Here is a 25,082-nt window from a genome sequence, read left to right on the forward strand (position 1 = left end):
GGCAAAAATAGCAGCTACAGTCGACTTACGTTGAATGGTATTGAAAATAACTTGATTGGAAAGAGTCATATTTGGTGATTCTGTTCTTCAAGATATTGATTATCATTTGTTTTTTAATATACAGTCACAAACAAACGTTTTACAACATACTTGTGTCAACCCCATTGCGGAAACTCTACATTTAATAACATTATATTTCTATGGTTCCCTGGTCTTGTTGGAATCTGTGTAAAAGGAGTGGTCAATGAATTCTTATTTTAAACCTAGTGTAGCCAGGTACATAAAATTCTAACTTGCAACGAAATTGCTAAATGAAAATCAGATTTAGATGCGAATAAGATGTAGGACATGTTCGACAAATTCAATATGACTTGAAATAAATCAATTTGTCAATGGTCTTTTACTATTTCGGTGAAGATGGTTTTTACCAGTACTTGTGATAGTAAGGTCAATGATTAGTTCTCTTAATACTTACCTGTGTGTGTAGATTTACACCTTTATCCTTTATTTTAGTTTGTTTTATTAATGTTTACAATGACACTTATGGTGTTCGGCTCAGCATAACATTATTGTTGCTAGGTTTTCAAAATAGTTAACTAAGCAATCTGTGTCGAGTTCACGTGCTACGATCGGAAAATCCCCTCGATTGAAGCTTACGTAAACTTTGTGAAAACGTTCAAACTTTCAAACTTTTCTATTTTATCTCGACACCTTTAACAAACAATGGTATACAGAGATATGTCACATACAACGATTTCATGTATGGTAATAAGTATGCGTGGTTATACACAGGGACGCAGTATAATAATAAGACTTTCGTGCAGAAAACGAGGGAAAATGGCAGTGTGACTGCGAAAGTTCGAAACATTAAAATGGCATGTGACATTTAACGAAAAGTGGATATTAACCCCGCAACGTCTAACATTACACTTAACACAACAGTGTATGTCCAAACTATCTAAACTGTAACAAAGTACCATGTCCCTGTGCTGTACACATCATTGACTATCTATACTGTAACAAAGTACCATGTCCCTGTGCTGTACACATCATTGACTATCTATACTGAAACAAAGTATCATGTCCCTGTGCTGTACACATCATTGACTTCACATAATACACTATACAGTTTTAGTACGTGTATTTGTGTATACACTTTGTTGACGTTTCACAGTGTAGTAATTAACTTAATACAGTGTTAATCACCTATTGTAATTCCGTGGTATGTTTAGACGTGTAGCTTAACTCATTCACCATTGACACTTCATAATGAACTATTTCAACCTATGAATTGGAAGAGTTCAAATGTATCCTCAGGGGTGAATGAGTTAAGTGTTTAACCTGACATGAGTTGTATGTAATTTAGTATGTATGGGGTTATCAGAAGGTTAAGTGTTTACAGATAGTAAAAAACTAAACAACTAGGACATGAACAGTTCAGTATTTTGTAATGTAAAGTAGTTATGTAAAACGACTGGTGCTTCAATATAGTGGGTCCTTCCCCCTTAAGTATCAGACTTGCTCAAGTCCGCGATTTTTAAGTCAAATACAGTTCCTCATTATACTATCGTTCTGCTATCGATAGTAGATCTGTTTTAATCATATATCAAAAAAAATATATCATTAGGAATGCTTCAATTACCCACAGGTATTTGTGTTTCTGTCTGTAATCTGTCTATATAGTGGCATCGGGGTATACTTAACCTGCTTCTTGGCAAAGTAAGATTATTAAAAAATACGTATATGTATACTGTTGCCAAAATCATTCTGCGATATTCATGCTATTTATAACTATTTTTTATCATATTGCAGTGTAAGATAAGACTATATAGAAAATAGCAACAATATCTACTGTTAAGAATCAAAATCTACGCTTATTTACCGTTAATAGAACTAGACTTCCACCTGTAATTGGGTCCTGACCCAGGTTGTTGAAAGCCTGGTCAGGTTAACTAGTCGTTACTGCAAAAAAGATTAATCCGATTTTATAGAAACCTCTAAAAATTGACATAATTCGATTTCTTGTTGTTTTCGTGAGATATTATTGGTTTTTTTTCATGCGATACTATTAAATTTTAATTTCGAATTTCGCTTATTTTTAAATACATACTAGATAAAGTTCATATCAAGCTTACCATGCATTGAACATCTGTGCCCAGGTGTCCGTTATCTTGCGGGGTTTAAAGCTAACTTAACTTAGAACACTCGATAAAACACGGATTCCAGTAATCGGGATCAACGCAATAACGCTTGTTACGAACACGTGGTATTACAGTTATAAATTCCCTATAAGAAAAGTTATTTTATTTAACGCACACCAGAAAAATAATCAATGACCGATAACAAGGGTTATCCACAGACCTTTCCAGTGCACTCAGATATGACGTCGTTATTAGCAAGTACCCGGGATAAATTAGGTCGTTGTAACTATGTATTAATACTGTATAATAAATCACAGCTCATACATATAGCGTAGTTTTACAGGTCAATCTGAATCCGTAAAACATGGCTTGTATACATCCATACATCAGAACACGTCCACACAACCTATAGGAATCGAGTTACTCGGTTATCTATATTCAATACATCTGACAGAAAGCGAAGTCCAGGAGAAAATGAAAGAAAACGTATCGTGTACGCACTTAAATGCGTGTTGAATATTCAGTTATATATACACATTGATGACGACTGAGTTTCAGGGTTAAGTTGATTGATTCAGAAATCGATAGATTTTCTATCCCGAGCTGCTTATGGCCGCGGGAAATCAACCCATTAAACCTACCCCTTTGTATACAGGTATGTTATACAGGTATGCCCAAGTGATAGCGGTACAGGTAAACTTCTCGCGGTGTTAGTTTTTACAGGGACGCATTTGCATCGATTTGAATTCCTCGAGCGAGGCCTCGTTTTATTCCAGTGCTGGGATATTATCTGGATTGAATTGATATTTTTTTTGGATTATTAGTCGATGTCCAGTAAATCACCCTAAAGTGGTTTCGTCTACTATAAACGGGTAAGTTTTACACAAAGAAATATAACCGAGAATGTTAACCTTTCACATATTTGTGCAGCGTTGATTATTTCAATTTGATCGTTTGAATGTTATAAATTCATATGACGATATTAAGGAAAATGTACACGTGGGAACCGAAACACGACAGAAATTGAAAAGCATAATATATGTACGGCTTAAACAATGTGTGTGTTTTTTTGTTACTCGGGTTCGGAACGTTATTGGGATATAGTCATTAAACGTTGAAATCTAATAACAATGCGGAAGTTGCTTTTAAATGTAAGGAATGAGATAAATTTGTTTACTAATGGAGTGGATGTAGTGGTTGAGTACTACATGTAAATATAAGTCTAAAGGGCTTTTGGTAAATGAAAAAATCTTAATCTGAGTGGGGAGGGAATGAGAACAAGTTGTATCCGATAGATCAGTTCGTGTTTATAAGTGGTTACTACATTTAATTAACGTATACCTGTAACAAAACGCGACCAGCAGATTGTCGTTTTAAATAGTAATTTGTTTCTCAGACCAGAATATTCCTGAAGGACTTGTAAAATGACTTGTCGGTGACATAAGTTTATACAATATTTGTCAACATTATTTAACAGGAACACGTTTGTTAGCCGAGGTTGTTGACGGAATGTATTATACCTGTAAACAAACACGACACAACGCCCAGTCTGTGTACTGTGTACTTATATACTTGTAATAACAATGCTTTAGTCAAAATAAGGGAAAAACATATTCCGGCCTATTATTATACAAGTCCAAACCAACATATAATGAAAGGAATGTTCACAATTTTTAATATGAAATTGTTCAAAAGTGTAAGCTTATTTGTTCAAAAATTAACAAAAATACTATAGTGTCTCTATTTTATAATATTTTTTTCTTTTTTGCTAGTGACATTTTATATACGTTGAACACTGAATTATTTGTATGTAACTACACGTATATATATTATTATGTACTATGCTATGATATAGAACGTTTGCCTGTCATGCACTCTAACTATGTTATATATACATGACCTCTTGTTACACACATTTATGTGTGTCTGAGTGAAATAAAAATCTTAAAAAAAATCTTGGGTATACACCGCGTGTCAAGAATTGTATACATGTACGTGCGTAACGACAGGTCAGATATTACACAGTATTCATTAATGGACATAGTTCACACATAATATGACACATGATACAATATATATAATAACAACCTATTTTAAAAGTTCTTGGAGTTAACATATTTCAGATATTAAGAAGCTTCATTAATATAGTTACTTGTGTTAAAAGTACCGTGTTACATATTGAGAACATTCCTTTCATTTTAATATAAGTTGGGTTGACATAATAATAATTTGGTATATACAGTTGTCTAAAAGTTACAACAGATATATTATATACAATAATAATAATAATAAATAATTAGTACATCGGTATAAATAGTGGTATTCGTCCCCAACACAGTTATTACATAGGGGACATAACCTTTCCTCGCGATGGTCTCTATTCCATCTTCCTGTTTCTATAGGAAATTTTATATTTTATCTTCGTTCATTACGACTAAGTCTTAAGTCAGTGATAGACTCTCAACGTTCGTTGTATAGATGCTATTGATACTAGTATACTATTATTTAATGCTTAACGGTCCATCAACACAGGATAGGTCATTAGGGCCAACAAATTGTCGACAAAAGCAATTGCAAAATAAAAACATCAAACAAACTTAAAGGTACAAAATAAACGCCAACTTGACCATTGAAAGTGGCTATGGTGACTCATATTTTATTCAAAAAACCAACAGCTTTCAGATAACCTAACATTGAAGAGACAGGGTTTTTTTCGAAAAAAGATATATGATGTAAATTAATGTTATTATAGAAATTTTCTCGAGGTGACTGAAGGTCGACACAATCGAAAAACGAGTGTTTTATTGTAAATGGTTGATGACATGCTACATATGCATTGAGGCTGGTCATGTAGCATTGAGGCTGGCCATGTAGCATTGAGGCTAGCCTTGTAGCATTGAGGCTGGCCATGTAACATTGAGGCTGGCCTTGTAGCATTGAGGCTGGCCTTGTAGCATTTAGGCTGGCCTTGTAGCATTGAGGCTGGCCCTGTAGCATTGGGGCTGGCCATGTAGCATTGAGGCTGGCCTTATAGCATTGAGGCTGGCCATGTAGCATTGACGCTGGCCTTGTAGCATTGAGGCTGGCCATTTAGCATTGATGCTGGCCATGTAGCATTGAGGCTGGCCCTGTAGCATTGAGGCTAGCCTTGTAGCATTGACGCTGGCCATGTAACATTGAGGCTGGCCTTGTAGCATTTAGGCTGGCCTTGTAGCATTGAGGCTGGCCTTTTAGCATTGAGGCTGGCCATGTAGCATTGAGGGTGGCCTTGTAGCATTGAGGCTGGCCATGTAGCATTGAGGGTGGCCTTGTAGCATTGAGGCTGGCCATGTAACGTTGAGGCTGGCCTTGTAGCATTGAGGCTGGGCATGTAGCATTGAGGCTGGCCTTGTAGCATTGGGGCTGGCCTTGTAGCATTGAGGCTGGCCTTTTAGCATTGAGGCTGGCCATGTAGCATTGGGGCTGGCCTTGTAGCATTGAGGCTGGCCTTGTAACATTGAGGCTGGCCATGTAGCGTTGAGGCTAGCCTTGTAGCATTGAGGCTGGCCATGCAACATTGAGGCTGGCCTTGTAGCATTGGGGCTGGCCTTGTAGCATTGAGGCTGGCCTTGTAACATTGAGGCTGGCCTTGTAGCATTAAGGCTGGCCTTGTAGCATTGAGGCTGGTCATGTAGCATTGAGGCTGTCCTTGTAGCATTGAGGCTGGTCATGTAGCATTAAGGCTGGCCTTGTAGCATTGAGGCTGGTCATGTAGCATTAAGGCTGGCCTTGTAGCATTGAGGCTGGTCTTTTAGCATTGAGGCTGGCCTTGTAGCATTGAGGTTGGCCTTGTAGCATTGAGGCTGGCCATGTAGCATTGTGGCTGGCCTTGTAGCATTGAGGCTGGCCTTTTAGCATTGAGGCTGGCCATGTAGCATTGAGGCTGGCCTTGTAGCATTGAGGCTGGCCTTCACGTTTCAGTCAACAACGTTACTATGGTTAATGTATGAATGACCCATCGATAAAAGGGCAAGGACAACCTCGACTCGGCACCTCTATCGTACATTAATATACATGTACCTAGAATACCATTCCCCGAGTTCAGGTTTAACAGAGTGTACTTTGTTATCTACGCATTGGTTCCAGTTATTATGTAACCCTGAGATCTACTGGGACCACCTGTAAGTAAGGCTGTAACCGGTGTAAATACAGTATTATATTTCTTTTCTTAATACTTAACATATCAGGACATAAGTTTAATTTAATTTAATACAACACCAAAATGCTACAAAATAGTCAAATACCGAACCAGTGACTAAATAATTATACAGGAATCGCCATTTTCCTTCCAACCTCTAACATTAATAAAACTACATCAAGTTTATTTGACAAAATTAGTGTAATTTGGGTTTTCGTTTCATTTACAATGTGCCTTTAACTAATAATAATATAAGCTGCTGACCATCAACATATACAGTAAAGCCTGAAGTGAGGTTTGGCCAAAGAAGGCGCTAAGAAACAAAGGGTACTTAGCAATAAAAATGATCTGACACTGAAATACTACGTATTGTGAGTACTGTGATTTACAGGAATAGGTTTACGTAAACTAACACGATGTTCTACTGTGATTTACAGGAATAAGTTTACGTAAACTGACACGATGTTCTACTGTCATTTACAGGAATAAGTTAACGTAAACTGACACGATGTTCTACTGTCATTTACAGGAATAAGTTTACGTAAACTGACACGATGTTCTACTGTGATTTACAGGAAAAAGTTTACGTAAACTGACACGATGTTCTACTGTTATTTACTATCACATTTATAACGTACATTTTGTCCGTTAGTATCTTAAAAGACCTTTCTGTTGGGTTCACGAAACGAGTCTAAAAGAATCACTTTAAATGGCTGTTAACAAGCTAAAACGTTAAAAAGCCGTAGAATTACAAATCTCGTATGAAATAGAAACGAATTTGAGATCATTTTAACGCACGATCTATGAAAATTACGAAAACAATTTTCAATCTCATTCTGGTCTTCCTCAGTTTTCTCCATTGTGACGTCAATATATCATCTGGAAGTCTGTGATGTCACAGTAGATCGAATAACCCAAGTTTATATGGAACATGTATATGACGCTGGTGGATTTCACGAAGCAACCACGTGATAACAATATATAGTATACATGCAATATATTAAAGCATGGTAAACGTCGAACTCAAAATATCAGTTGAGTAATACTATAGAAATATAACAATATCTTTAGCTTTAAACCAGTCTGTTGAACGCGGAAAAAACGCAATGTACATAGATTATGACAATACGTACGTATACTTAAGGCCGAACGACCTGGGCCCGAACGACCTGGGCCCGAATCATGAAACCGTTCTCATGCTCGAACTCCGATTCTGTGCTCAAGCCCAATTTCTTGTTCCGGAGATAAATAAATGAAGAACCACATGTTGTCTGTGATTTAGAAGAATCCTGGAGAGACATTTGGCAGAAAGCTGTTTAAAATGTTTGCGCTTGACGTTATTACCGTTTTACAAGATTTAAGCGAGTTACAAGCAAGCTGGTTTGAGCACAGAATCCATACTTGAGCATGAGAACAGTTTCATAAATACGGGCCCAGGACCCGTAATCGTGAAACACTTCTCATCCTGGTCATGGGTTCTGTGCTCAAAATTACTCTTTGTGTTACCCTCTTCAATCTGTTGACACGGTTAAAAGGCAAGGTTTAAATATTAAAAATTTGATATCGTCTTTAATTCTCTTTGTCAAAGTCATTAACAAGTTGCCTTTTTAAATACTATTTGTTAATATTTATCACTTAAACAAGAACTTTGGCTTCTGCGCAGAATTTCACTCTGAGCATGAGAACGGTTTCATTAATACGGGCCTTGAAGTACAGGTTTTATACAGAATACACATACAGTGTACTTATATACAGGTGGAGTTAAAGCTGAGGGTCGATACTATGGATTGACGTGGATTACCACACTAACGCGGGGAATTAACAGCTGACATGGACTCCCAACTACCACCACTCAACAATAAAAAGGTAAGACGCGCAATAATTGTAATCCGGTAATCCGGACACGTAACAATCCCCTGATTGTAGTTACTTATACGGTGTAGTCCGGTAATCCGGCCACGGAACTATCACCTCAGATTGTATTGACTTTTACGGTGTAGTCTGGTAATCCGGACAAGTAACAATCAGGTCCGGTTGAAGTTACTTATACGGTGCAGGTGCAGTTCGGTAATTCGGACACGAAACAATCAGCTCGGATTGTAGTTACTTATACGGTGTAGTCTGGTAATCCGGACAAGTAACAATCAGGTCCGGTTGAAGTTACGTATACGGTGCTGTTCGGTAATCCGGACACGAAACAATCAGCTCGGATTGTAGCTACTTATACGGTGTAGTCCAGTAATCCGGACAAGTAACAATCAGGTCCGGTTGAAGTTACTTATACGGTGTAGTCTCGGTAATCCGAACACGGAACAAACAGCTCGGATTGTAGTTACGTATACGGTGTAGTCCGATAATCCGAACTCCAGGGCCCGTATTTATAAAACCGTTCTAATGCTCAAACATGGATTTTATTCTCAAGCCATTTTTTTGTTTTGTTTAATAATTATCGATAAAATTGTATGTTGTCAATGAAGTGAGGAAAAAAATCAAAATACTTCAAGCCAAAAACTGTTTAAATGTTTTGATTTTACATTTTTATTGTTTAACATACTTAAGTTATAAATTAGTTAAAAAGAACATTGGTTAGAACACGATATCCGTGCATAAGAACGGTTTTATGATTACAGGCCTATATCAATTTTATAAATGCTGAAATTGTGTAAAATTAATTCTCTATACACGATATAAAAATTGACATTTTATAATAAAACCATATACTCATAGTAATTGCAGGTTAGAGTTATCGTTCTTGAAAAACTTGACAGTAGTGAAATAGGTAGCCGGTTTCCTGAAGTACAGAAAAATGGACACATGCGACTCATTGATAAAAAAAACCCCTGAATTAATGCCTGGATTGCTTTGAAATACTTTAATATTGAGAGAACACACTGTTATGTCAATAATAAACATACAATATTCATCAGTTTAATATTAAACATTAGAATTTGCGGAAATTGTGATGCTGTCTCCCTACATTGGTTATTCAACTAGGGATGTACTGCCTGTTTCCGTTTATCAATACACTCTAATGACCTTAACTAGTGATTAAGGAAATTTTAACATATGAACAACAAAATCAAGAAAATCTTATATCATTCACTGCTGTATGTTTTGTTAAAACATATCAGATTGATGTGTTTTGAATATTAATTTTGCTTTGAATCCATTGATACTTTTTGACATCAAAAAGTTCTTCAACGTTTGACCAAAAGGGGACTGAATACTAGCGGTTCGGGCCGGCTTTCTGTTATTTCTCTAGGGGTTATTCGTTTCAGCTAGATTAAATCTATTTTTTTTACAACTTTGATGAAACAAGTTTTCTTCAATAATATTGATCACTTCTATTGGCCCGACAGTAAGCCCTCGGTAGGTCTTTTTGTGGAAGGAAACCGGGCGTAACCGGAGAAAAACCCATGATGTCTCAGAGGTGACCCCAAGTACCTTTTCACATCCAATCGGAGAATCGAACTCCTGCCGTTTTAGTGAAAGGCTAGTGCGTTATCCATTGCGACCCAACTACTCTCCTATAATTGTAGTGGCTATTACAATGATATTGTAACTTTATATCGCTCGTCTTATGCTGTGCGTTGTTATGTAGCAAATTGACAGTTATTCTGTATGAAACAGTGTCTGACACATACTTGTAACACGCAGGGTTCCCGGACACTTTGTAGGAATATGACTGAATGAGGGAAGACGCAAGTGACTGAATTTGTAAAAGATAAATGGTTGATTATACGTGTACCTGCTCACACATTGACAAGACCTAATGCTATCGGAAACAGTTCAGAAATACATTACTAATATGCGTTTCCTAATATCTAACAGGATATTATGGACATTGATTCTTTGTAATAAGTTCAATTCCGTCTTTGCGTATTGCAGAGTTATCTTCTCTTGTGAGCAAGAATTGATTGTTACGTCATTGTTTTGAGTGGGAAAATTACGTCGTTTTCTCAAAAATTGATGACGTTACTCTCACAAACCAATGACGTAACAATCAATACCTGCTCAAAAGAGAAGAAAACTCTGCAATACGCAAAGACGGACTAGGCACTATCGACAAAAAGCTTTACAATCGACAGGTTTTACAAAAATGTCGCGTTTATGTAACAGTAGAGAACTATGACTGGTTACGAACTAGTATACTGTTGCGTTTCCTTTTTTCAGAAAAAGGGTAGGGCGCCCTTATTAAGACATGCGCCTTTATTAGGTCAAATACGGTATTTGCCAGATACAAAACCAATATGACGAGACAAAAATGTCTCCAGCAGTTGACAGAAACCATGATATAGTCAATCCCATGGGTTTTAAACGTACATTTACAGTATAGGGATAATAGCCCTTCTAGTGCATCTCAGGTTATCTTCCAGCCAAGCGTTTACAATACCCTGTGGTCCGTTCGTATTGACCACACTAATACCACCACAATACGTATACATCGATACACTCCACGGTTGTGAAAATAAGTTATCTGCCTCTCACTTGGACGATCGGGGCACAGTACCCAGACACAGCAAGACATTGTGATCAAGTACAATTGATAGTCTTCATACACCCCCCCCCTGATAGGGTTCTACATTTAATGACGTGCCTCCATGTGTGTTGTGGATGCGTGCATGTGTGTATGAGACAGGGTATGTTGATGTACTTGCCTCCTTGTGATAGCGCGGATCTGATGTCGACTTTATAGTGCTATCTCAATGAAATACCACGCCGAAGGCAACAATCACAGCAGTCAGCCCGGTCACATTGAACTGTCGGTACTTCGTTTTCAGTGGCGATACTGGCTATTACAACAGATTGGTTTGGTTTGGTTTAGTATTGTTTAATGTCCTATCAACAGCTTTGGTCATTTAAGGATGGCTAAAGGTTTGAATCTTGAGCACATTTAAAAAAAGTTTCTTTCCTCGAACTTTTGAAGATCAAAGAGAAATCAACGACACCGCTTTCCCGACATGGCACACATGGAATTTATAGCTACCATCAAACTTTAACTTGACAGTTTTGTTCGTTGTCTGTAAACCAATCCGTGTGGGACATCATAGGGGCTTACATAGCAAATGTCATGGTAGGGTCACGTAGAAATTATCCTGGAAGTTATCGTGGAGGGATTACATAGAAATTGTCATGGTAGGGTCACGTAGAAATTATCATGGAAGTTATCGTGGAGGGCTTACATAGAAATTGTTATGGTAGGGTTACGTAGAAATTATCATGGAAGTTACCGTGGAGGGCTTACATAGAAATTGACATGGTAGGGTCACGTAGAAATTACCCTGGAAGCTACCGTGGAGGGCTTACACAGAAATTGTCATGGTAGGGTCACGTAGAAATTATCCTGGAAGCTACCGTAGAGGGCTTACACAGAAATTGGCATGGTAGGGTCACATAGAAATTATCATGGAAGTTACCGTGGAGGGCTTACACAGAAATTGTCATGGTAGGGTCACGTAGAAATTATCATGGAAGTTACCGCGGAGGGCTTACATAGAAATTGGCATGGTAGCCTTCATTGAAGGCTTACGCATAAGTTAAACTGGTACACTGATATTACCATAGATGAATTACACACAAATGATAGTTACATCTAAAATGTTTGATGGAAAGCTTACATAGAAGTTATCATGAAACCTGACATAGAAGTTATTTTAAAAACTTACACAAAAGTTAGCATAACAGCTTACATAACAGTTATCATAACAGCTTACATAGAAGTTATCATGAAACCTGACATAGAAGTTATCAAAACAACTTACATAGAAGTTTTCATGAAACCTGACACAGCAGTTATCATGAAACCTGACACAGCAGTTATCATAACAACTTACAAAGAAGTTATCATAACAGCTTACATAACAGTTATCATAACAGCTTACACAACAATTATCATAACAACTTACACAACAGTTATCATTACAGATTACACAGAAGTTTTCATAACAGCTTACAAAGCAGTTATCATAAAAGCTTACACAGAAGTTATCATAACAACTTACAAAGAAGTTATCATAACAGCTAACATAACAGTTATCATAACAGCTTACACAACAATTATCATAACAACTTACACAACAGTTATCATTACAGATTACACAGAAGTTTTCATAACAGCTTACAAAGCAGTTATCATAAAAGCTTACACAGAAGTTAGCATAACAGCTTACACAGAAGTTAGCATAAAAGCTTACACAGAAGTTTTCATAACAGCTAACACAGCAGTTATCACAACAGCTTACACAGAAGTTATCATAACAGCTTACACAGAAGTTATCATAACATCTTACACAGCAGTTATCATAAAAGCTTACACAGAAGTTATCATAACAACTTACACAGAAGTTATCATAAAAACTTAGATGGAAGTTATTATAAAAGCTTACACAGTAGTTATCATAAAAGCTAACACAAATGTTATCATAATAGCTTACACAACAGTTATCATAACAGCTTACACAGCAGTTATCATAAAAGCTTTCACAGAAGTTATCATAACAGCTTACACAGCAGTCATCATAAAAGCTTACACAGAAGTTATCATAACAGCTTACACAGCAGTTATCATAAAAGCTTACACAGCAGTTATCATTAAAGCTTACACAGAAGTTATCATAACAGCTTACACAGAAGTTATCATAACAGCTTACACAGAAGTTATCATAACAGCTTACACATAAGTTATCATAACAGCTTACACAGGAGTTATCATAACAGCTTACACCGGAGTTAACATTACAGCTTACACAGAAGTTATCGTAACAGCTTACACAGAAGTTATCACAACAGCTTACACAGAAGTTATCATAAAAGCTTTTATAGCAGTTATCATAACTGCTGTGTAAGCTTTTATGATAACTACTGTGTAAGCTGTTATGATAACAGCTTACACAGTAGTTATCATAAAAGCTTACACAGCAGTTATCATAACAGCTTACACAGAAATTATCATAACAGCTTACACAGGAGTTAACATTACAGCTTACACAGAAATTGTCATGGTAGGGTCACGTAGAAATTACCCTGGAAGCTACCGTGGAGGGCTTACACAGAAATTAGCAGAACAGCTTACACAGGAGTTATCATAACAGCTTACACAGTAGTTATCATAAAAGCTTACACAGCAGTTATCATAAAAGCTTACACAGAAGTTTTCATAACAGCTAACACAGCAGTTATCATAACAGCTTACACATTAGATAACACAGGAGGGCATCGAATACGAAGTGGTAAGGTCAGACCACTAATTAAGTGAAAATTAATTAAGTCTTTGCAAAACATGAATGTACAGCATGTAGTCGCTTCACTGTTGTATAGAACACACATTTATTGTAAACACAAGTGAATAACATAATATTTATATCCATTTGCTGATTTGTATTCACAGAAACATGTGTATGTGAAGGTGGTGTTCCTCAAGGTGGGCGAGATAGACACGATCAAAGAGAACTTCGCAGCAGATGTTTTCATACAGGCAAGATGGCGGGAGTCTCAACTGGACAACACGACGGTAAGACAGACGCAACAGGACGGTAAGACAGACGCAACAGGACGGTAAGACAGACACAACAGGACGGTAAGACAGACACAACAGGACAGTAAGCCAGACGCATTAGAACGTTAAGACAAACACAATAGGACGGTAAGACAGATGCAACAGTGCGGTAAGACAGACGCAACAGGACGTTAAAGCAGACGCAACATGACAGTCAGACAAACACGACAGGATAGTAAGACAAACACAACAGAACGGTAAGACAGACACAACAGGATGGTAGAATAGACGTACTAAAGTAATGATACATTATTGTTAGACTACGTTTTATTTCTTTACTTATTATAGTTTCCAAAATGATGATAACGAAAACTAATAAGTATCAAATGGGAAACTATTTTCTAAAATGAAACTAATGGCTGCAATTTTAGCTAAAGAAATCAAAGTAGCTTCACAGGTCTACTTGTTGTAAACATACAATTGCCCAGGGCCGTACTTCATGTAAAGTTGTGTGATGTGACACCATGGCTACCTACATTAAAGTTACATGCTACATAACAATTATACTATCTTCTTTATAAAAGAGTTTCAACCTTTGAAATCTGTCAAACATGTTTGTAAACAAATTACTTGTTAGTTAAGGACGATTTGGAAGGTACACAACAATGCTGATATTATTTTTTTTCGCGAAATTGTTAATGGGTTTAATGAAAAGATTTTCAAAGAAGATTTAAGGTTAGATATACCCTTGATAAAAGCCACAGTTAATTTTGTTACATAAATCTTAGTTACATGAAACAGCTCTGCAACAATAAAGAGATGCGAGGTCTAACAACAACGGTAAGGGACACCAACACGTGGTAATACATCTAACAAACTGAGCGATACACAGGTTAAACACTTCTCATATGTAATCTGTTACGGCACTTTATGAATCTCATCTCAGCAGAAAGTACTGACATAGTGTGTTACTTAGGTAGCATACATTTGTACAAACTCAATTGTACCAGAATCAAATATATAAGATCATTACTATGTAAGTGACATGTCTACAAAATAAGCATAAATAAGCGTATACTTTTATCAATAACACGAATTCGAAATGCACAGTGTATAGCGGTAGGTACTTTTTTACAATGAATTAATAACAGGTTTATTGTGTTAGGTGACGTATACTCTTTACTTTAAACACAAATGAAATAGAAGTAACAATGTTAAGGCTCATATTTTCCAGATTGTTTTTATTATAAAACCCTGAATCTACTTTACGTCAAATTAATTTTAATATTCCTTTTTTGCTACTTTGTGAAGAAATATAGCATGTTTGTGTATATCATATTAAAATGCTAATTTTGAGCCCAGTGACATTTATTTTTTATTTGCTTATAATAACTAGGAAGACGTCACTAACTTAAAACTGACGCCAATGTGTATGTGATTAAGATAACAAGACAGTTTGATGTAGCCGGATCCTCTCCACTGTAACCCCTGGTAACCCTTTGTATGTATGTCAGGTGTCGGAAAAGGACCTGTCCCAGTTTTGGTGTCCCCGCCTCCTCGTCCACAACGTCATGGATGCGTCCAAAGACCGCACGTGGCGGGAGCTTGTCCACGACAAGGGAGGCGCGGCGTACGTGGTGGAGAAACGTCGCATTAAGGGACATTTCTCGGAGAAACTAGAACTGATGGATTTCCCCTTCGATTACCAGGTAGACTGAATGGAGCTGGCGTTTGTATTATACATCGTATGTGGTAAAATGTTAGATGTCTGGGTGGGAGCTGTTGGGTGGACTATTTTGTTACATTGTATTTGTGTACAGACAAATATACCCATAGTCCAGAATACCTTTACTGGATCATCAACGATGTCTTATCATCTTATCTCTCTACATCGTCCCATTCATCATTGGCAATCGCAGTCACATACGGGCATTTTGCCTCGTTCTGACCGGGAGTCCATTATTTCTGTCACTTTATAGTTTATGGATTGACTCTTTCACCCGTAAAGACACATTTAAACTCTCTAATCGAAAGGTTGGAATAGTTCATTATGAAATTTCAGGTGTAAATTAGTTCCCTCCCCTGACAAAGTCTAACTGATCCATGTTAAACGTTCCGTACCGGTGAGAACTTGTTAGCCAGTCGTCAGTATGATGTCAAATGGAGAGCTCAGGCTATGACATTTCAGGGAGACGGCACTTTAAAATGAAGCGTTTTAATACGCTGAATTTGTTGAGTTTTAAGCATGAATTTATCCGTCGGGGTTTGGGGAAACTGCTTTCGCTGGCAATGTATAGCCACTGAGTCATTGCTTTGAGTGCCCCCTTCTGCGTCAAAAATAAAATGTCCACTAATATTAAGTCTCGTTCTGACCCCAGAGCCTGAGCCTGCAGATCACGTCAGAGCTTCCGGATAGTAAGGTTGCTATTCACGAGGACAACAAAGAAATCAGCGCCATCAACGTCACGTGCTTCGTGGACGAGCAGGAGTGGTTCTTATACGACTATGTCGAGTCCGTCCAGGAGGTAAGTCCCGTATGTGGGGTGGGGGAGGGGAGATATACGTAGTTCTTTATCAGTCCCTTCTATGTGGAAAGTGTTGGCTTCGAATACCTATGTTGTGTGCCTGTATTTCAGTGAAATAACGCAACGGGACATAGGGACCTAATATTTTGTACTGTTTTCCTCGCTGTACAAGTATGCACGGTATTTATCGCTGTGTATGTATGTACGTATATTTCATCATTGTGGAGGGCATATTTGTTGAAAATCCACCTAAACCCACAAAACGTGTAAACTTACTGAACACCAGCCGTTTATAGGACGTGAAACCTTCAAAACTAAACAAAGTAAAATTCATGGTGGTATAGAAAGAAAGGTCAATGAGTGCGACGAGATTGTGTCGTTATCTTGATTAATGTTATATTCCCTGTATTGTATTGGTAACGTTAAAGGTTATCAGACGTCGTTAGAGGAGACATGACGTCGGTTAGTGTTATTGATGTAATGTCACTAACGTGTAATCCAGTGTTTTATTGGCCCTTCACCAGGTGTCGACGAAAGAGTTCTCTGCCAAGAAGCACATCCAGTTCCCGTGGCTCGTGGTGGGCTGTTGTGCCGTGCGGCGGGCAGGATTTTTTGCCTGGAATGTTATCCTTATAATGGTAGGCGAACTTTGAACCATGACATCAGATCATCGCTAGGTGTTGTCGCCAATTAAAGGTAAACTGATGTTTCACTTTTGATACAAGATACAAGTAACTTTATTTAACGTCGCATACAGGTAAACAAGGAACATTAGCTCTTGAGAGCTATTATTGCGATAAACATATGTAAAATAACAATAACATATTATATTACAAGTAAAGGGAGATAATCGCATATATTAATAAAAAACAGTAATAATCATCACAGAAAAAGAAAGTATCCATATCCCAGGTTTTCTAAGTGATTGAGACTCCCCTACCTACAAATGCCCCCGGGATATGACCCTTTTGGAACAATAAATATAGAAAAGAATAGATATATTTAAAAATAGTGTTAATATAAGAAAAGCATTAAATTTGATCACAGGTAAGTAGTATTCATAATAAGTAAATAAAAGACATAGTTAATAGTGAATGAATACACTATGAAGTGGAATATACATACATGCTAATATAGCAAAGAATAAAAATTGACAGAATATAGTCACTATTATACAGAAATCAATTTCAGTTTTGTAGAAAAATATATTTTAGAGTAAAATACCAATAAGATGCTGCAAAAATATAGAATATAATTAAATCATATCAGAAATGAAATAAGACAATAAAAGTATCACATAATCCAAAATGTCCGGTGGCAGAGGTAACCAGGGCACAGTATGAAGTATCACTCTTTGCAGATATTGCAAAGGCAGATGGGGCCATCCCAGGAATGGACCAGCCTCCTGAATTCTTTGATTTTTTCAACTTTTCGGAAGTCATTTGGGAGACTGTTCCACACCCGGGCGGCCTCAAAAGCAAACGATTTATGTCCATACTTCACTGTGTTGACCCTGGGCACCTCTGCAGTATTTTCGTTCCTGAAGTCATAATTAGACATCTTAATATTTACAAGATTATGAATATATTCAGGAGAAATTTTGTTTATAATTTTAAAAACCTCACAAACCATTTCCTTCAGACGTCTTACATGAAGCCTGTCGCTGTTGGTAATACTGAGTAAGGATGAATTGTGATCATTATGTATAAACATTAAAGCTCTTCTTTGTATCTTTTCTAGCTTTCTGACACTCTTCGTGGAACAAGAGTGCCAGACTAAAGGACAGTAGTTAAAATCTGAAACAATAAAAGAATTATAAATTACAAGTGTACCTTGTTTGGTTAAAAAACTCCCAATTCGCATTAAAATGGACAATTGCCTTGAGGCTTTCCTACAAATTTCAGAGATATGAGCTTCAAATTTTAAAAATTAATCCAAGTGCACACCTAAAAGTTTGACCACACTGTCAGGAACAATATCGTTTTCGCCAATACTAAAAGACTGTATAGCATCTACCGAACGTTTCCCTATACAAATGGCCTGGAATTTATCAGGGTTTGTTTTCATCTGGTTTAACTAACACCAGTCTATTAAATTTTGACAGTCATTATTTAACATTTCGATGTAATGATAATGTTCTAGTCATCAGCTGCTGACATTATACATGTCGCCTTATCACGGTTCATAGACGGGTAACGCCAGTCAACTTTAGTCGGCTACATATGCAGCTTCTGGTATTTGACGTCGGATCATTAACTTATACATTTGACCATGAGTGTTGATCTCAACTTTCGTCCTTGTTAAAAAGTGTTTCAGATAAAATTTGGACTCGACTCATGTCGTTAAAACACAGACTGTAACATCTGCATACACGTACAAGTATATACATCTATCGCAACAGAGCAGCAACATCCTGGAAGTTCAAGGGGTTGCGCTAACCTACGTTTTCTGCACCTATGAAATATTACTTGACAAAATCGAAGGCAGGCAGCTAGCTATTTAATTGGTTGCAGGTTAAGACACTGACCAATTGCTAGGCTGATACATGTTATTTAAAGATATAAGGAAAGGACACACTGTTTCAAAGACAGTCAATTCTACCGTTACAACGCCGCACGATTCTTTTAATGTACATTATAATAAATAATACTATGATGTTCTTATATACCGCCTTATCAGAACATACGTCAAAGTTCGTCTCAAAGCGGTTCACAAATCATTATCCGTGGTTATAGGGCCTTTGCAACTAGCCATTATCTTCTCAACTCCATGGGGAGCATACAGCCGGTGCTGCCATTTCGGCGCACACAGCTAGCATTCAACAATTCTAGCACTGCACAACCACGTACTCATTTTCAGCCGAGTAGACTGGAACAAACGGAGTAAAGTATCTTGCTCAAATATACAACACAGTGCCGTGCCATGCCGTAACTCTAACTAGCAACCCTTCGGTCACGAGCCCGACGTCCTAAAACTAGACGACCGTGCCTCGTACATCAAACGATCAAACTAGTCTTCTTGTATCATCGAAAGGTGGCGCATACGGAGCATTAGTTTTGTCATATTTCATGGATGCAGAAAACGTAAGAAAACACACCTCTGTGGAATTGTGGAGATGGCGCAGCAGGTTTATAGACTATACACTTTCTTTCCTATCTTACAGACTTTGATCAGCTCGATTTCGCTGGCGACGTTCGCCGTGGACCGGTCACTGCCTCAGAATCGTCTCCAGCTGTCCATCACACTCATGTTGACCAGTGTGACTTTTAAGTCCGTAGCGAGTGCCAACATTCCCAAGATCTCTTACTACACACACCTGGTAGGTAATTCTCGTAAGCCCGTACGTACTATACACAAAGATATTACGTACTGCATATACAAAAACAAATGTGTACGTACAGATCACAAACCAGTTGCATACTGCGCAAATAAACGTTGTATATAACACAACCCACAAACTATTCGCATAGAAAGCGTATATCACGTATATACCTGTATATGAACTTTTCTACACACATTTACTTTTTTTAAAAACGAAATATACGTTTCTATAGTTCAGGTGATAGGTGATGTTTTGTAGTAGAAAAATTATATTTCTTGACTTCCTATAGCTAGAAGTCTTTACCACCATCAGTTGACCAAATTGACACACGAAATTGCTTTCTAAACTGCAAAGCCCTATTACTGTGTAATCAAATATTTTTGTGAGGCCTACATTTCCCGACAACGAGTTCCCACCTTAACAGAGAATTGCTTCATAACAAACTTGTAATTACTTCGTGGACCTATGAATTCTTTGATGAAGACTACCTATGAAATCAAGGAAACTAAAAACACAACAAAGTAGCTGTAATAAATTAGAGTTTAACATTTGACATAGCTTTCACACATGAGTAAATCTGTTTATAAGCAATGGTTGGATTTTACTTACAGGACAGATACGTTTTATTTGGATTGCTGTTTACATACGTAGTTTGTATATGGCACGCAGTCATCTCGAGATTTACCTATGACGTCACACTTGGTGCTTTATTGGACTTCTGGGCGTTCATGTCATTCGTCATCGTCTTCATCCTTTTCCACACCATGTACGGGGGATTCATAGCTGTACAGGTATGTATGTACATATATTTCCTCGCTGTACATGTATGTACGGGGGATTCCTCACTGTACAGGTATGTACAGGTATTTCCTCGCTGTATATGTATGTACGGGGGATTCCTCACTGTACATGTATGTACGGGGGATTCCTCACTGTACAGGTATGTACAGATATTTCCTCGCTGTACAGGTATGTGCGGGGGATTCCTCACTGTACAGGTATGTACAGATATTTCCTCGCTGTACAGGTATGTACGGGGGATTCCTCACTGTACATGTATGTACGGGGGATTCCTCACTGTACAGGTATGTACGGGGGATTCCTCACTGTACAGTTTTGTACAGATATTTCCTCGCTGTACATGTATGTACGGGGGATTCCTCACTGTACAGGTATGTACGGGAATTCCTCACTGTACAGGTATGTAGGGGAATTCCTCACTGTACAGGTATGTACAGCTATTTCCTCGCTGTATATGTATGTGCGGGGGATTCCTCACTGTACATGTATGTACGGGGGATTCCTCACTGTATAGGTATGTGCAGATATTTCCTCGCTGTAAATGTATGTACGGGGGATTCCTTACTGTACAGGTATGTACAGATATTTCCTCGCTGTACAGGTATGTACGGGGGATTCCTCACTGTACATGTATGTACGGGGGATTCCTCACTGTAAATGTATGTACGGGGGATTCATCACTGTACAGGTATGTGCGGGGATTCGTTGCTGTACATGTATGTACGGGAAAATCCTCACTGTACTGGTATGTACGGGGAATTCCTCACTGTCCATGTATGTTCGGGGATTCCTTGCTGTACAGGTATATACGGGGAATTCCACACTGTACAGGTATGTCCGGGGGTTCAAATAAAAAAAGATGCATACCACTATGAAAGGTATACGCTTTTGGTATCGCATTGATAAACTTTCAACTATAGTCTAAATGTTTACATTTGCTCTGCAGTAAAAGATAAGACAAGTTTGTTTTGGGAAGGATAAATAAACCGTTTGTCTGTATACTTAGAAAAAATAAAAGTAAGATTTTACTACTCTGACGTCGGTAATCGTGAAAACAGCGACATATGATGGATAGTATTTTACAAATTAATCAACAATTTTCTGCCTTTTTCCAGTATTTACTGAGACAAAAAGAAGTGAGAGCAAAGGAAGTGAAATACGAGGTACGTATCAAGGTAAACCATGATGATCGCCGGCTTAACGTCCTGTGCCGTTTTAATTACAGACGCCAGGTACTGGCCATAGGTCGGTGTTTTTCCTCCGGGAACACCTGCTTTCCTACACCACCAAAACCTGGCACGTCCTGAAATGACCATAGTTGCCAATAGGACGTAAAACACCAATACGACGAACAAGGAACGGATGCGGACATACCTAAATGTAAAAGTCCGATATGACTAGTCCACGTAAAGATCAACCCGACAGGCTATGTTGTTCTGAGTATACGTAATCTATATTTTAGAAAGAGCTGGTATTGTGTTGTTGGGATTTTTACGATCATACGGCAGTTATTTTTGTTTTTTAGGATTAAAAGTGATGTTTAGACAGGATGAATCTTTGCCAAAAAAACCCATATAAAACTGGTCTTAGATAATATAACCTAAAAAACAAGAGATGTTGGAAAACAGCATAGCTCGCCTATTGGTGATATATGTTGTAAGATATAGCAAAAATCAATAGAAACAAATGTACAGTAAAACCTTGATATAATGCCCGTCATTTCATTTACCACCTCGCTTACCGCCAACACATTTTCAGGTCCATTAATTATGTTTTTCTTAATAATGCCTTATACATTTGACTCAATTTATCGCCAAACCCATTTATAAGGCCAACATTTCTTTGAACAAATGATGGTAATATAACAAAGGTTTTGCTGTACCTCAACATGTAAGAAGAGATAACCCGCCAACGTGAAATAGTCAACAGCGTATTGATCATGGTGACCGATCCAACACTGCACAAAAAAAATTGCCCAAAAACTTTAACCAAGTCCAACTAACCAGTTTTGGCCGCTAGAATAATGAAATATAATTCAGTACATTGCTTACACTCCATATGAATTATCCAACCTTATTATAGACAACAGCCTATTGATAATGGTTATCCAACACTTCACAAAAATAAACTTGCCTCAAAACTTTAACAAAGTCCAATTAAGCTGCTTTTGTCCCCTCGAATATGAAAATATGGTCTGGCACATTGCTTACATTCGATAAGAATGCTTTAACCTCTTAATAGACAACTATGTATTGAATGTGATGATCCAACACTGTCTGAAAAAAAACTTTAACCTCGGAAGGTGGGAGCCGACGCCGGGCTGACTACACTAGGCTATCAAAAAACGTCACCTCTCTTCAAAACATCAAGGTTGGATACGTCAATATACGTCTCCTTTTCAGCTCGTTCAAATTAACACCGTGACCTCTATACAGAGTAATCGTTCCTTACAGTGAGTGAACTCTGTGTATACATTTGCGTAGATGGAGGCGGAGCCATGGTTGATATTTTTGTTTTCTTTAATTAATCTTTTTTAAACTTTGCATTCTGTTGGATTTTATTGTTATCAGTCTGAAACTGTCAGACGTCCCTTTGTTCTGTTGGTCACATCTGTATTGTTATTTTCTAGGAAAAGGCGCTGAAACTTCTTGGAAGCACGTGGAAGAGCAATCGGCAGCAAAACAAACGACACAAACGGGTAGGTCTGTTTTACAGTTTATACGATTTCAGACAAGTCATTCTAGTGTGCAATTAAACATATTTTACCTTTCGGCTTTAAACTTTATATATATTGTATAGTCAAGCACGTCGTTAAAATGCGAAATATATCTAACAAAATGGCAAGCATCTTTCGAAAGAGATGTACTCTCAATTTATGATGCTACAAACAGACATCATACAGAGGTAAACCCTCTAGTAGTTATTTACTGAATATATCTAATATCTCACAAAATCTTAATTTGAAATATATTTTCATGCCACAAACTATACATGCCATCATGTAAATATGTTATCATGTGTCTATACAAAACTGCATGCACAAAAGACAAAGCACTCTATGGGATATTTACAGTAAAAAATGTGTTTGTATAGCTATTTGAAACTGCCATGCAGCTTATATAATTAGTTCAATTCTGGTCATACAGAAACTGCAACATAGTGGGTTTTCAAACTATTTCGAAACTGATAAGCATAGTTCTTCGTTGCCTTATGTAGTATTAAAACTGCAGTGTATATATAAATATGTCGGTGACCTATAGCTACTGTCGTTCTCAGAGACCCATCCGGATGTCACGTGTTCGGGCAGTTATTGTACCAGAACCGGAACCCGACGTCACATTTCTCATGGTGGATAAAGACGACATGTAACGTGGAGGAAATCACTTCCGGTGACCGTGACCTTGACCTTCTTTTACCAGAGCAGTGAAAGACGGCTGCAGACAACGAACATATCAATTTTGTTTGTATCTATTCGTTTAATGGCAAACAAGAAAATCACTGTTATTATTGTGAACTGCTGATGGTGTAGGAGTGTGAAATACAGCACTAAATCGGCTAGAACTATGAAGAATCAAAACAAACGGTCTTTCTCACCTCATCAGTACCACAGGGACCTGAGATTTTAGCTATATCTGAACCTGAGCCGAGGTGTTCAGAGTAATATTACAGATTAAGATCAACTGTCGGCAAAAATGCCACCCCAATGATGTTAGGTAAAATACCAACATTGGAGTGGCATGTTTACCCAAAGTTGATATAAAATCTGTAATATTACTCTGAACACCTCGGGTTATATCCATATATATCCTCCGGTTCATGTGATCACAACCTCGAGCTGAAGGTTATCTGTAAACAACCCTGTGATATTCGATTCCACAGCTTGGTGTTAATCATAGCATGTCATGTATTATAAAGCTACATCTGTGATATTACCATTTACTATTTTTGTATACATTTGAATGTACAGAGTATCTGTTATTGAATTAAATAATGTCAATTAAAAATGTATCGTAGTGTTGGAGTTATTGCATTTATTAGAAAACAATAACATATTTGTATTATCTCGGTTTAGTCCCAGCCCTCTGTCTCCATGGGGTCTGGGATTAAGATTGTTCCTGGGATGATCTCGGTCAGCTGTAGTTAAAGTAACTAAACATAACATACAGAGAAAACTGTTCGTCAGTCTCTATACCATAGCGTTCAAATATCACACGTATACCTGTCACCAACAGCCCTTGTCCAATATGTAAGCGAAAAATTGGTTCTCAAAGAGAGGCATACCATTTTATTAGTTTAAATATCCCCACAATGTAAGCATGGTTTCTGCAAGGTTTACGTGCATACCACAGATTTGACGAGGGAGTGTTTGTTGGGGATATTGGAGAGCCGTTAAGGGCCGCATATCTCCCATAACAACACTGAGCAACAATCGTTGCGGATACCTCGATATTGTTGTATCAGATAGGGACTGTGTTTTTGAAATGTTTGTTATTGCATAAAGTTGGAAATTCTGGAAAATTATATCTCTAGATCTGCTGACAGTTAACTAAGTTCCTGACAAAGCATACTAAAATTAAACAAGAGGCTCAGAGGGCCTGTATCACTCACCTGGATAATAAAG

At 37.6% G+C, this 25,082-nt stretch overlaps 1 protein-coding gene across 2 annotated transcripts; it reads left to right on the forward strand.

Annotated features, from left to right (window-relative positions):
- Positions 1–2,709: 2,709 nt before the first annotated feature.
- LOC110443128 (gamma-aminobutyric acid receptor subunit rho-3-like) lies at positions 2,710–23,946 on the forward strand. Of its 2 annotated transcripts, none has more exons than XM_021487131.1 (11): positions 2,710–2,796; positions 8,074–8,184; positions 13,706–13,828; positions 15,328–15,522; positions 16,192–16,338; positions 16,863–16,976; positions 19,502–19,657; positions 20,272–20,451; positions 21,577–21,624; positions 23,091–23,159; positions 23,738–23,946. In XM_021487131.1, the coding sequence occupies exons 2-11, from the start codon at positions 8,149–8,151 to the stop codon at positions 23,828–23,830; spliced, it is 1,161 nt and encodes a 386-aa protein (XP_021342806.1). In that variant the 5' UTR covers positions 2,710–2,796; positions 8,074–8,148; the 3' UTR covers positions 23,831–23,946. The 2 variants fall into 2 exon arrangements, with proteins under 2 accessions (XP_021342806.1, XP_021342805.1); XM_021487130.1 differs by lacking the exon at positions 2,710–2,796 and adding an exon at positions 2,820–3,013.
- Positions 23,947–25,082: the final 1,136 nt, after the last annotated feature.

Source organism: Mizuhopecten yessoensis, unplaced genomic scaffold (genome assembly GCF_002113885.1).
Source record: "Mizuhopecten yessoensis strain PY_sf001 unplaced genomic scaffold, ASM211388v2 scaffold716327, whole genome shotgun sequence".
Classification (NCBI taxonomy): Eukaryota; Metazoa; Mollusca; class Bivalvia; order Pectinida; family Pectinidae; genus Mizuhopecten; species Mizuhopecten yessoensis.

Coding starts and splice junctions, on each gene's coding strand:
- LOC110443128 (XM_021487131.1), top strand. CDS start 8,149: ATGGACTCCCAACTACCACCACTCAACAATAAAAAG. Junction 16,339..16,862: donor ATGTCGAGTCCGTCCAGGAG/GTAAGTCCCGTA, acceptor GCCCTTCACCAG/GTGTCGACGAAAGAGTTCTC. Junction 21,625..23,090: donor CAAAGGAAGTGAAATACGAG/GTACGTATCAAG, acceptor GTTATTTTCTAG/GAAAAGGCGCTGAAACTTCT.